General features: G+C 49.0%; 1 protein-coding gene across 2 annotated transcripts in view; it reads left to right on the forward strand.

Annotated features, from left to right (window-relative positions):
* The window catches only part of LOC129817871 (feline leukemia virus subgroup C receptor-related protein 2-like), a 121,933-nt gene that overhangs the window by 41,815 nt on the left and 65,563 nt on the right, over window positions 1–14,555 (forward strand). For both annotated transcript variants that reach the window (XR_008753807.1, XM_055873469.1), the window contains exons 3-5: window positions 977–1,117; window positions 8,598–8,665; window positions 13,272–13,375. Coding sequence is in view for 1 of the 2 variants with exons in the window: in XM_055873469.1 (XP_055729444.1) it covers window positions 977–1,117; window positions 8,598–8,665; window positions 13,272–13,375 (313 nt within the window). In the remaining variant the exon portion in view is untranslated. The remainder of the gene's footprint in view (window positions 1–976; window positions 1,118–8,597; window positions 8,666–13,271; window positions 13,376–14,555) is intronic.

The following is a 14,555-nucleotide window of genomic DNA, read 5'->3' on the forward strand; positions in this document are numbered from 1 at the left end:
TCTCCCCTCCCTCTCTCCATCTCCCCTCCATCTCCCCTCCATCTCCCCTCCATCTCCCCTCCCTCTCTCCATCTCCCCTCCCTCTCTCCATCTCCCCTCCCTCTCTCCATCTCCCCTCCCTCTCTCCATCTCCCCTCCCTCTCTCCATCTCCCCTCCCTCTCTCCATCTCCCCTCCCTCTCTCCATCTCCCCTCCCTCTCTCCATCTCCCCTCCCTCTCTCCATCTCCCCTCCCTCTCTCCATCTCCCCTCCCTCTCTCCATCTCCCCTCCCTCTCTCCATCTCCCCTCCATCTCTCCATCTCCCCTCCATCTCTCCATCTCCCCTCCATCTCCCCTCCCTCTCTCCATCTCCCCTCCCTCTCTCCATCTCCCCTCCCTCTCTCCATCTCCCCTCCCACTCTCCATCTCCCCTCCCTCTCTCCATCTCCCCTCCCACTCTCCATCTCCCCCCCCACTCTCCATCTCCCCCCCACTCTCCATCTCCCCCCCCACTCTCCATCTCCCCTCCCTCTCTCCATCTCCCCTCCCTCTCTCCATCTCCCCTCCCTCTCTCCATCTCCCCTCCCTCTCTCCATCTCCCCTCCCTCTCTCCATCTCCCCTCCCTCTCTCCATCTCCCCTCCCTCTCTCCATCTCCCCTCCCTCTCTCCATCTCCCCTCCCTCTCTCCATCTCCCCTCCCTCTCTCCATCTCCCCTCCCTCTCTCCATCTCCCCTCCCTCTCTCCATCTCCCCTCCCTCTCTATATATCTCTCTCCATCTCCCCATCTCCCCTCCCTCTCTCTATATCTCTCACCATCTCTATATCTCTCACCATCTCTATATCTCTCACCATCTCTCTCATCTCCCCTCCCTCTTTCCATCTCTCTATATCTCTCACCATCTCTCTCCTTCCCTCTCTCCATCCCCCTTCCCTCTCTCCATCTTACCATCTCTCACCATCTCTCCACCCCTCCCCCCCCCCCCTCTTTCCACAGTGTTCCAGGAGCGTCCGGAGCTCCCTCCCACCCAGGCCCAGGCGACAGCTCGCTGCATCCCTCCAGAACAGTACTCCTACACCGCCTCCATCCTCAGGCTGCTCCGAAACAAACCCTTCCTCCTCCTCATCCTCACATACGGTTAGTACACCACCCTGGTAATCACTACTGTAACTATTCTACCACACTACTGAACCGAGCCAAGCCGAACCATGCCTAACTGAGCCAAGCTCTACTGGGCTGAACCAGGTTTCTGAGTGTCTTCGGTACCTGTTGACCTGCCATTCTATTACAAGCGAAGAAGGTTATTCTTGAGCCAGGAGGAAGCGTGATATGTGCCTGGTTATAAAAGTCTGCTAATGATCATCCATGTCAGTCTGATATACCACACGAGACAACCAGTTGAGTCTTAGTTGTCAGGTGGTTATTGGTGAGTTCGGATGGTACTCAGGAAGTCCTACCTCCACTTGATTGTATGGGTAAACCTAGCTACGTGTTTGATTGTATGGGTAAACCTAGCTACGTGTTTGATTGTATGGGTAAACCTAGCTACGTGTTTGATTGTATGGGTAAACCTAGCTACGTGTTTGATTGTATGGGTAAACCTAGCTACGTGTTTGATTGTATGGGTAAACCTAGCTACGTGTTTGATTGTATGGGTAAACCTAGCTACGTGTTTGATTGTATGGGTAAACCTAGCTACGTGTTTGATTGTATGGGTAAACCTAGCTACGTGTTTGATTGTATGGGTAAACCTAGCTACGTGTTTGTTTTACTATCTTTTGGTCCGAAAGGTGAAAGGTCAGTGATGAAACGTCACAAACTGGTGTATCATTCTGGCCCGGGTTTCCCACTAGGAAGCACGTTCTAGAGGGTATTTCCGAATTGGGAACTTGCCTTTCCAAGTTTCCGATAGTATCTGATATTTCCCACACTGCGTTACAGGTACACTGTTAATCTATTATCCTATGGGAAAGGACTCTGTGCTGGCTAGGACGCCATTGGCTGTCCCCAAACGGACGCCATTGGCTGTCCCCAAACGGACGCCATTGGCTGTCCCCAAACGGACGCCATTGGCTGTCCCCAAACGGACGCCATTGGCTGTCCCCAAACGGACGCCATTGGCTGTCCCCAAACGGACGCCATTGGCTGTCCCCAAGCGGACGCCATTGGCTGTCCCCAAACAGAGGAAGTGTTATGAATTCATGTCAGGCTTATTGCCTGTTTAACACTCAGATGTTACACATTTTTGACCCGAAAGGTAAAACGTTTATTTATAATTCAATTATTAACATAGGCAAAATTTATTTTGGTCTGTAGTAGTGCACTATATAGGGAATAGGGCTCTGGTCTATAGTAGTGCACTATATAGGGCTCTGGTCCATAGTAGTGCACTATATAGGGAATAGGGCTCTGGTCTAAAGTCGTCCACTATATAGGGAATAGGGCTCTGGTCTAAAGTAGTGCACTATATAGGGAATAGGGCTCTGGTCCATAGTAGTGCACTATATAGGGAATAGGGCCCTGGTCTAAAGTAGTGCACTATATAGGGAATAGGGCTCTGGTCCATAGTAGTGCACTATATAGGGAATAGGGCTCTGGTCTAAAGTAGTGCACTATATAGGGAATAGGGCTCTGGTCCATAGTAGTGCACTATATAGGGAACACTGTGTGTGAGACTGTGTGTGAGACTGTGGGTCTCTACACTGTGTGTGAGACTGTGAGTCTCTACACTGTGTGTGAGACTGTGAGTCTCTACACTGTGTGTGAGACTGTGAGTCTCTACACTGTGTGTGAGACTGTGGTTCTCTACACTGTGTGTGAGACTGTGGGTCTCTACACTGTGTGTGAGACTGTGGTTCTCTACACTGTGTGTGAGACTGTGGTTCTCTACACTGTGTGTGAGACTGTGGGTCTCTACACTGTGTGTGAGACTGTGAGTCTCTACACTGTGTGTGAGACTGTGAGTCTCTACACTGTGTGTGAGACTGTGGTTCTCTACACTGTGTGTGAGACTGTGGTTCTCTACACTGTGTGTGAGACTGTGGGTCTCTACACTGTGTGTGAGACTGTGGGTCTCTACACTGTGTGTGAGACTGTGGTTCTCTACACTGTGTGTGAGACTGTGGGTCTCTACACTGTGTGTGAGACTGTGGGTCTCTACACTGTGTGTGAGACTGTGGTTCTCTACACTGTGTGTGAGACTGTGGGTCTCTACACTGTGTGTGAGACTGTGGGTCTCTACACTGTGTGTGAGACTGTGGGTCTCTACACTGTGTGTGAGACTGTGGTTCTCTACACTGTGTGTGAGACTGTGGTTCTCTACACTGTGTGTGAGACTGTGGTTCTCTACACTGTGTGTGAGACTGTGGGTCTCTACACTGTGTGTGAGACTGTGGGTCTCTACACTGTGTGTGAGACTGTGGGTCTCTACACTGTGTGTGAGACTGTGGGTCTCTACACTGTGTGTGAGACTGTGTGTGAGACTGTGGTTCTCTACACTGTGTGTGAGACTGTGGTTCTCTACACTGTGTGTGAGACTGTGGTTCTCTACACTGTGTGTGAGACTGTGGTTCTCTACACTGTGTGTGAGACTGTGGTTCTCTACACTGTGTGTGAGACTGTGGGTCTCTACACTGTGTGTGAGACTGTGGGTCTCTACACTGTGTGTGAGACTGTGGGTCTCTACACTGTGTGTGAGACTGTGGGTCTCTACACTGTGTGTGAGACTGTGGGTCTCTACACTGTGTGTGAGACTGTGGGTCTCTACACTGTGTGTGAGACTGTGGTTCTCTACACTGTGTGTGAGACTGTGGTTCTCTACACTGTGTGTGAGACTGTGGGTCTCTACACTGTGTGTGAGACTGTGGGTCTCTACACTGTGTGTGAGACTGTGGGTCTCTACACTGTGTGTGAGACTGTGGGTCTCTACACTGTGTGTGAGACTGTGGGTCTCTACACTGTGTGTGAGACTGTGGGTCTCTACACTGTGTGTGAGACTGTGGGTCTCTACACTGTGTGTGAGACTGTGGGTCTCTACACTGTGTGTGAGACTGTGGTTCTCTACACTGTGTGTGAGACTGTGGTTCTCTACACTGTGTGTGAGACTGTGGGTCTCTACACTGTGTGTGAGACTGTGGTTCTCTACACTGTGTGTGAGACTGTGGTTCTCTACACTGTGTGTGAGACTGTGGTTCTCTACACTGTGTGTGAGACTGTGGTTCTCTACACTGTGTGTGAGACTGTGGGTCTCTACACTGTGTGTGAGACTGTGGGTCTCTACACTGTGTGTGAGACTGTGTGTGAGACTGTGGGTCTCTACACTGTGTGTGAGACTGTGTGTGAGACTGTGGGTCTCTACACTGTGTGTGAGACTGTGGGTCTCTACACTGTGTGTGAGACTGTGTGTGAGACTGTGGTTCTCTACACTGTGTGTGAGACTGTGGTTCTCTACACTGTGTGTGAGACTGTGTGTGAGACTGTGGGTCTCTACACTGTGTGTGAGACTGTGGGTCTCTACACTGTGTGTGAGACTGTGTGTGAGACTGTGGTTCTCTACACTGTGTGTGAGACTGTGGGTCTCTACACTGTGTGTGAGACTGTGGGTCTCTACACTGTGTGTGAGACTGTGGTTCTCTACACTGTCTGTGAGACTGTGGTTCTCTACACTGTCTGTGAGACTGTGGTTCTCTACACTGTCTGTGAGACTGTGGTTCTCTACACTGTCTGTGAGACTGTGGTTCTCTACACTGTGTGTGAGACTGTGGGTCTCTACACTGTGTGTGAGACTGTGGGTCTCTACACTGTGTGTGAGACTGTGGGTCTCTACACTGTGTGTGAGACTGTGGGTCTCTACACTGTGTGTGAGACTGTGGGTCTCTACACTGTGTGTGAGACTGTGGGTCTCTACACTGTGTGTGAGACTGTGGGTCTCTACACTGTGTGTGAGACTGTGTGTGAGACTGTGGGTCTCTACACTGTGTGTGAGACTGTGGGTCTCTACACTGTCTGTGAGACTGTGGTTCTCTACACTGTGTGTGAGACTGTGGTTCTCTACACTGTCTGTGAGACTGTGGTTCTCTACACTGTGTGTGAGACTGTGGGTCTCTACACTGTGTGTGAGACTGTGGTTCTCTACACTGTGTGTGAGACTGTGGGTCTCTACACTGTGTGTGAGACTGTGGGTCTCTACACTGTGTGTGAGACTGTGGGTCTCTACACTGTGTGTGAGACTGTGGGTCTCTACACTGTGTGTGAGACTGTGGGTCTCTACACTGTGTGTGAGACTGTGGGTCTCTACACTGTGTGTGAGACTGTGGGTCTCTACACTGTGTGTGAGACTGTGTGTGAGACTGTGTGTGAGACTGTGGGTCTCTACACTGTGTGTGAGACTGTGGGTCTCTACACTGTGTGTGAGACTGTGGGTCTCTACACTGTGTGTGAGACTGTGGGTCTCTACACTGTGTGTGAGACTGTGGTTCTCTACACTGTCTGTGAGACTGTGGTTCTCTACACTGTGTGTGAGACTGTGGTTCTCTACACTGTGTGTGAGACTGTGGTTCTCTACACTGTGTGTGAGACTGTGGTTCTCTACACTGTGTGTGAGACTGTGGTTCTCTACACTGTGTGTGAGACTGTGGTTCTCTACACTGTGTGTGAGACTGTGGTTCTCTACACTGTGTGTGAGACTGTGGTTCTCTACACTGTGTGTGAGACTGTGGTTCTCTACACTGTGTGTGAGACTGTGGTTCTCTACACTGTGTGTGAGACTGTGGTTCTCTACACTGTGTGTGAGACCGTGGGTCTCTACACTGTGTGTGAGACCGTGAGTCTCTACACTGTGTGTGAGACCGTGGTTCTCTACACTGTGTGTGAGACTGTGGTTCTCTACACTGTGTGTGAGACTGTGGTTCTCTACACTGTGTGTGAGACTGTGGTTCTCTACACTGTGTGTGAGACTGTGGGTCTCTACACTGTGTGTGAGACTGTGGGTCTCTACACTGTGTGTGAGACTGTGGGTCTCTACACTGTGTGTGAGACTGTGGGTCTCTACACTGTGTGTGAGACTGTGGGTCTCTACACTGTGTGTGAGACTGTGGGTCTCTACACTGTGTGTGAGACTGTGGGTCTCTACACTGTGTGTGAGACTGTGGGTCTCTACACTGTGTGTGAGACTGTGGGTCTCTACACTGTGTGTGAGACTGTGGGTCTCTACACTGTGTGTGAGACTGTGGTTCTCTACACTGTCTGTGAGACTGTGGTTCTCTACACTGTCTGTGAGACTGTGGTTCTCTACACTGTCTGTGAGACTGTGGTTCTCTACACTGTGTGTGAGACTGTGGTTCTCTACACTGTGTGTGAGACTGTGGTTCTCTACACTGTGTGTGAGACTGTGGTTCTCTACACTGTGTGTGAGACTGTGGTTCTCTACACTGTGTGTGAGACTGTGGTTCTCTACACTGTGTGTGAGACTGTGGTTCTCTACACTGTGTGTGAGACTGTGGGTCTCTACACTGTGTGTGAGACTGTGGTTCTCTACACTGTGGTTCTCTACACTGTCTGTGAGACTGTGGTTCTCTACACTGTGTGTGAGACTGTGGTTCTCTACACTGTCTGTGAGACTGTGGGTCTCTACACTGTGTGTGAGACTGTGGTTCTCTACACTGTGGTTCTCTACACTGTCTGTGAGACTGTGGTTCTCTACACTGTGTGTGAGACTGTGGTTAAGTCCCGTGCTACATGTTTCCCCTGGCCTGGTTTCACTACTAGAGCTGTTGAGGTCACGACATTTCGTCTGCCGATGATTGTCAAGTAAATAACGGTCGGTCTCATGGTAATTTACAGCACACGACTTTCACGTTTGTGGAAGACAATTTTCACCATAAAAATGCACCTTTTATAATAAAAGCAAAAAATGCTTAATCTCATTTGTGGTCACTTTTAAATAATGGTATTTTCCAGCTAAAGGAACATTTGCAGTTACAGCCTCCTGCCGTGTGAGCATTGCTGCGCTTGTAATGTGACGAAATAGCTTAATAATTTATCAAAAAATGTTGGTTAACATTCTGATCTCAATCAATCAATCAATCAATCTAATGTATTCATAAAGCCATTCTTCCATCTGCTGATGTCACAAAGTGCTGTACCAGAGACCCAGCCTAAAACCCCAAACAGCAAGCAGTGCAGGTGTAGAAGCATCTGTTGCGTTAGCCTCGTTGCGTTAGCCTCGTTGCGTAATTTTTTTGGGGGGATGTTAGATCCAAAATGAAGCACTATCTCATCCCACAACCGTCACAGACTATGTTTGGAATATTTATTTCTCCCACAGAATAGAATAGGTCGACTTTTGTACTACGGGGGATAGTAGATTTACATAGGCTAGTGCTTTTCCTGTTCGTTACGCCTACTCATCTTGTTGGCTGACGAAAAGTAAATGTGGACAGTTCTTCCAATATCTTAGTTTTGATTTTTAGTAGAGGCCATCACTCTGTTTTATCACTCCATTGCATAGCCTATAGAAAGCTGATGGGATCCTCCTCTTTTTAATAGAGGCCATCACTCTGTTTTATCACTCCATTGCATAGCCTATAGAAATGTTGAGCAACATGAGCTCATGGGCTCTCATGAAGTGTCTGATTAGATTTTCCATTACATTAGCATTGATGTCAGAGGGATTAGAGGGACAGTAGAGTGCTGAGTACCAGGCAGATTTTTTATTTTATTTTACCGTTATTTTACCAGGTAAGTTGACTGAGAACACGTTCTCATTTGCAGCAACGACCTGGGGAATAGTTACAGGGGAGAGGAGGGGGATGAATGAGCCAATTGTAAACTGGGGATTATTAGGTGACCATGATGGTTTGAGGGCGAGATTGGGAATTTAGCCAGGACACCGGGGTTAACACCCCTACTCTTACGATAAGTGCCATGGGATCTTTAATGACCTCAGAGAGTCAGGACACCCATTTAACGTCCCATCCGAAAGACGGCACCATACACAGGGCAGTGTCCCCAATCACTGCTCTGGGGCATTGGGATATTTTTTAGACCAGAGGAAAGAGTGCCTCCTACTGGCCCTCCAACACCACTTCCAGCAGCATCTGGTCTCCCATCCAGGGACTGACCAGGACCAACCCTGCTTAGCTTCAGAAGCAAGCCAGCAGTGGTATGCAGGGTGGTATGCTGCTGGCTAGCTGGTTAGATAGATAGATAGCTGAGTACCAGGCAGATAGCTGAGTAGCAGGCAGATAGCTGAGTAGCAGGCAGATAGCTGAGTAGCAGGCAGATAGCTGAGTAGCAGGCAGATAGCTGAGTAGCAGGCAGATAGCTGAGTAGCAGGCAGATAGCTGGTAGGCTACTAATGGCCATTAGCAGTATCAGAGCTTGGAGAAGCCTAATTACCGTGACCAAACGGTCACGTGGAATTTGACTGCCGTCATGACTCGTGACCGCCGGCGTGACGGTAATACGGTCACCGTAACAACCCTAACCACTACCTCTCTCTCTCCTGACTCACTGATCCCCTTTTTGCCTCTGTTAATACTGTATCGACCACGGACGGGCGACCTACCTCTAACATCAACCCCTATTGGCTGTATCTCACTGTGTCTCTCTCCCACAGGACTGAACGTGGGCTGCTTCTATGCTGTTGGCACGCTACTGAACCGCATGATCATCGAACACTACCCTGTGAGTTCTGCCCCTCTTTCCTCTACACACTGGACCACAGGAGGCTGCTGAAGGGAGGACGGCTCACAATAATGTCTGAGAATGGAGCAAATGAAACGAGTGGAAACCATGTCTTTTTGTATTTGTTACTATTCCACGAGCTCATCCTCCCCAATGAAGGAGCCACCAGCCTCCTGTGGTGTATATACAATTAGGTTCTGACCCTGTTGGTTCTACAGTGCAGTATGGGAACTAAGTTCTGACCCTGTTGGTTCTACAGTGCAGTATGGGAAGACTGGAACTAAGTTCTGACCCTGTTGGTTCTACAGTGCAGTATGGGAACTAAGTTCTGACCCGGTTGGATCTATAGTGCAGTATGGGAACTAAGTTCTGACCCGGTTGGTTCTACAGTGCAGTATGGGAACTAAGTTCTGACCCTGTTGGTTCTACAGTGCAGTATGGGAACTAAGTTCTGACCCGGTTGGATCTATAGTGCAGTATGGGAACTAAGTTCTGACCCGGTTGGATCTATAGTGCAGTATGGGAACTAAGTTCTGACCCTGTTGGTTCAACAGTGCAGTATGGGAACTAAGTTTTGACCCGGTTGGATCTATAGTGCAGTATGGGAACTAAGTTCTGACCCGGTTGGTTCTACAGTGCAGTATGGGAACTAAGTTCTGACCCTGTTGGTTCTACAGTGCAGTATGGGAACTAAGTTCTGACCCGGTTGGATCTATAGTGCAGTATGGGAACTAAGTTCTGACCCGGTTGGATCTATAGTGCAGTATGGGAACTAAGTTCTGACCCTGTTGGTTCAACAGTGCAGTATGGGAACTAAGTTTTGACCCGGTTGGTTCAACAGTGCAGTATGGGAACTAAGTTTTGACCCGGTTGGTTCAACAGTGCAGTATGGGAACTAAGTTTTGACCCGGTTGGTTCAACAGTGCAGTATGGGAAGACTGGAACTATTCATTGAAACCAATGGAACTACAGTTGGAGCATGTCTCGTTTAGATCACAATAGACACATTGTTGTCCTTCCCTCTTCTGCACTAGCCAATAGCGTGTCCTGCTCGCTCTGCTCTTTTAATGCAGCCTGTGGTCACTGAAACACGACAGTCATACACAGCATTGAAATACTGGGAACGGGAATCATTTGAGTAACAATACAGGCATTATGCCCAGTAGCCTACAGTATATGGTAAATGAAAAGGAGAGACTACAAAGTTATTTTGACAAGTCTCGATGACTACCCTGTAAATCCCGATCTCTTCCCTGTATGTGGGGAAATAAAGACCCACGTTGAAACACGAAATACAGCAGGAACGTTTACAGTAGAACCCCACTGCGGACGTTATTGTCCTTCCCTCGTTACTGTACCCTGTAAGTCCGATCCTCTTCATGTGGCCACTGGAACATGAGCGTATTATTAGGTTAACAATGGATAAGTTATTCTACAAGTATAGTAAAAGGTTAAAAGACATTACTGTAAGTCATTTGAACCAAGACTCTTACCTAACACAGCCCCGGTGTTCACCCCTTACCACCCTTGCCTTTTGCTGCTCTGGCAGTACGTGGGTAGAGAGGGTTGTCACTAGGTGGCAGTACGTGGGGAGAGAGGGTTGTCACGCCCCTCACCTGGTTGTCTAGGTCACTGATTATTAAGGAACTCCCCTCACCTGGTTGTCTAGGTCACTGATTAGTTAGGAACTCCCCTCACCTGGTTGTCTAGGTCACTGATTAGTAAGGAATTCCCCTCACCTGGTTGTCTAGATCACTGATTAGTAAGGAACTCCCCTCACCTGGTTGTCTAGGTCACTGATTAGTAAGGAACTCCCCTCACCTGGTTGTCTAGGTCACTGATTAGTCAGGAACTCCCCTCACCTGGTTGTCTAGGTCACTGATTAGTCAGGAACTCCCCTCACCTGGTTGTCTAGGTCACTGATTAGTAAGGAACTCCCCTCACCTGGTTGTCTAGGTCACTGATTAGTTAGGAACTCCCCTCACCTGGTTGTCTAGGTCACTGATTAGTAAGGAACTCCCCTCACCTGGTTGTCTAGGTCACTGATTAGTAAGGAACTCTCCTCACCTGGTTGTCTAGGTCACTGATTAGTAAGGAACTCCCCTCACCTGGTTGTCTAGGTCACTGATTAGTTAGGAACTCCCCTCACCTGGTTGTCTAGGTCACTGATTAGTAAGGAACTCCTCTCACCTGGTTGTCTAGGTCACTGATTAGTCAGGAACTCCCCTCACCTGGTTGTCTAGGTCACTGATTAGTAAGGAACTCCCCTCACCTGGTTGTCTAGGTCACTGATTAGTAAGGAACTCCCCTCACCTGGTTGTCTAGGTCACTGATTAGTAAGGAACTCCCCTCACCTGGTTGTCTAGGTCACTGATTAGTAAGGAACTCCCCTCACCTGGTTGTCTAGGTCACTGATTAGTAAGGAACTCCCCTCACCTGGTTGTCTAGGTCACTGATTAGTTAGGAACTCCCCTCACCTGGTTGTCTAGGTCACTGATTAGTAAGGAACTCCCCTCACCTGGTTGTCTAGGTCACTGATTAGTAAGGAACTCCCCTCACCTGGTTGTCTAGGTCACTGATTAGTAAGGAACTCCCCTCACCTGGTTGTCTAGGTCACTGATTAGTCAGGAACTCCCCTCACCTGGTTGTCTAGGTCACTGATTAGTCAGGAACTCCCCTCACCTGGTTGTCTAGGTCACTGATTAGTCAGGAACTCCCCTCACCTGGTTGTCTAGGTCACTGATTAGTAAGGAACTCCCCTCACCTGGTTGTCTAGGTCACTGATTAGTAAGGAACTCCCCTCACCTGGTTGTCTAGGTCACTGATTAGTCAGGAACTCCCCTCACCTGGTTGTCTAGGTCAATGATTAGTCAGGAACTCCCCTCACCTGGTTGTCTAGGTCACTGATTAGTCAGGAACTCCCCTCACCTGGTTGTCTAGGTCGATGATTAGTAAGGAACTCCCCTCACCTGGTTGTCTAGGTCACTGATTAGTCAGGAACTCCCCTCACCTGGTTGTCTAGGTCAATGATTAGTCAGGAACTCCCCTCACCTGGTTGTCTAGGTCGTAATTGAAAGGGAAAAAACAAACTCCCTCCGTGGAGTTTGACCCACCTGCTGTATAGCATCGCATTTATCTCGTTCCTCTGTTCAACACTGAAGACACGGAAACCTTTCCAGTATAGTCATCAGTTGGTCAGTGCGGCGGTTCCCAAACGTCTTCACTCAGGCCCCCCCCTTCCACACTGTTCACACCCCTCTTGTTGGCGGAGAGGATACGTTAGCAGGTTTTACATTTCCTGCAATAATACACATTTTGGGTTGTAGATAATGTGCAGTTTTTAATGCAACATTTCTTGCGATTCTACACGTATTGCAGTGTCTTATGTGTGTTCATGGGATATTTGAGTGACTTAATATCTAATGTGTGTTCATGGGATATGAGTGACTTAATGTCTTATGTGTGTTCATGGGATATTTGAGTGACTTAATGTCTTATGTGTGTTCATGGGATATTTGAGTGACTTAATGTCTTATGTGTGTTCATGGGATATTTGAGTGACTTAATGTCTAATGTGTGTTCATGGGATATTTGAGTGACTTAATATCTAATGTGTGTTCATGGGATATGAGTGACTTAATATCTAATGTGTGTTCATGGGATATTTGAGTGACTTAATATCTAATGTGTGTTCATGGGATATGAGTGACTTAATATCTAATGTGTGTTCATGGGATATTTGAGTGACTTAATATCTAATGTGTGTTCATGGGATATGAGTGACTTAATATCTAATGTGTGTTCATGGGATATTTGAGTGACTTAATATCTAATGTGTGTTCATGGGATATTTGAGTGACTTAATATCTAATGTGTGTTCATGGGATATTTGAGTGACTTAATGTCTTATGTGTGTTCATGGGATATTTGAGTGACTTAATATCTAATGTGTGTTCATGGGATATTTGAGTGACTTAATGTCTTATGTGTGTTCATGGGATATTTGAGTGACTTAATGTCTTATGTGTGTTCATGGGATATGAGTGACTTAATATCTAATGTGTGTTCATGGGATACTTGAGTGACTTAATGTCTTATGTGTGTTCATGGGATATTTGAGTGACTTAAAACATTACAACAAAATCTACGGGCTACAAAACGTTAGCTGACTTGGGCTAGTTGATCTGGACATTACTGCCCAGTTATAAATGGCTCTCTAAGGTCTCTAAGTAACATGACAAGAGGAACTGCTGATGTACTACACCATTTTTAAAATCTACTAATACAACTTTCAGTAGTAAGTTTAAAGCTGGACAGATTTTTTTTGTTTTGTTTGTTGTTGGGGGGGGGGGGTTCCCCTTGCCAACGCTTTGCGCCCCACCCACAGTTTGGGAACCACTGGGTTACAGTAGTATGTACAATGGTAACCCTGAGACATGGGATGTGTCCCAATGGCACAGAATTCCCTATATAGTGTACTATGTTTGACCAGAGCTACACACACACACACACACACACACACACACACACACACACACACACACACACACACACACACACACACACACACACACTAACACTAGTGTCTGTCTGTCCTGACCCGCAGGGTGAAGAGTTGAATGCAGGGAGGATAGGCCTCACCATCGTTATTGCTGGCATGGTGGGGTCGCTGATCTGTGGTATCTGGCTAGACAGAACCAAAACATACAAGTAAGTCAAGTCTAGGTTATTCAACGTGCATTTCTCATGGGTCACTACGAGGGTTCGCAAAATCCCGGGAACTTTCTATAAATGATTTGTTTTTTCCATAAATCCTGGTTGGAGAATTCCAGATTTCCTGCTTTATTCTGGGAAATCTTCAACTGGCACTTCGGGAAAACCAGGGAATTTATTGAAAGTTCCCAGAATTTTGCAACCCTAGTCAGTACAGTACACTTTACATCATTAAAGGAAGCATGAAGGGACAGGGGGATGGGGACAGGGGGACACGGGGATAGGGGGATGGGGACGGGGACAGGGAGACGGAGACAGGGGGACGGGGACAGGGAGACAGGGACGGGGGGACAGGGGGACAGGGAGACGGGGGATCGGGGGGATGGGGAACAGGGAGACAGGGGGATGGGGAACAGGGGGATGGGGAACAGGGAGACAGGGGGATGGGGAACAGGGGGATGGGGAACAGGGAGATGGGGAACAGGGAGATGGGGAACAGGGGGATGGGGAACAGGGGGATGGGGAACAGGGGGATGGGGAACAGGGAGACAGGGGGATGGGGAACAGGGAGACAGGGGGATGGGGAACAGGGAGACAGGGGGATGGGGAACAGGGAGACATGGGGAACAGGGAGACAGGGGAATGGGGAACAGGGAGACAGGGAGACAGGGGGACAGGGGAACAGGGGGACGGGGAACAGGGGGACGGGGAACAGGGGGACGGGGAACAGGGGGACGGGGAACAGGGGGACAGGGAACAGGGAGACAGGGGAACAGGGGGACGGGGAACAGGGGGACAGGGGAACAGGGGGATGGGGAACAGGGGGATGGGGAACAGGGGGATGGGGAACAGGGAGATGGGGAACAGGGAGATGGGGAACAGGGAGATGGGGAGCAGGGAGATGGGGAGCAGGGAGATGGGGAACAGGGAGACAGGGGAACAGGGGGACGGGGAACAGGGAGACAGGGGAACAGGGGGACGGGGAACAGGGGGACAGGGGAACAGGGGGACAGGGGAACAGGGGAACAGGGGGACAGGGGAACAGGGGAACAGGGGGACAGGGGAACAGGGGGACGGGGAACAGGGAGACGGGGAACAGGGAGACGGGGAACAGGGAGACGGGGAACAGGGAGACGGGGAACAGGGAGACGGGGAACAGGGAGACGGGGAACAGGGA

The sequence above is a fragment of the Salvelinus fontinalis genome, chromosome 20, assembly GCF_029448725.1.
Source record: "Salvelinus fontinalis isolate EN_2023a chromosome 20, ASM2944872v1, whole genome shotgun sequence".
NCBI lineage: Eukaryota > Metazoa > Chordata > Actinopteri > Salmoniformes > Salmonidae > Salvelinus > Salvelinus fontinalis.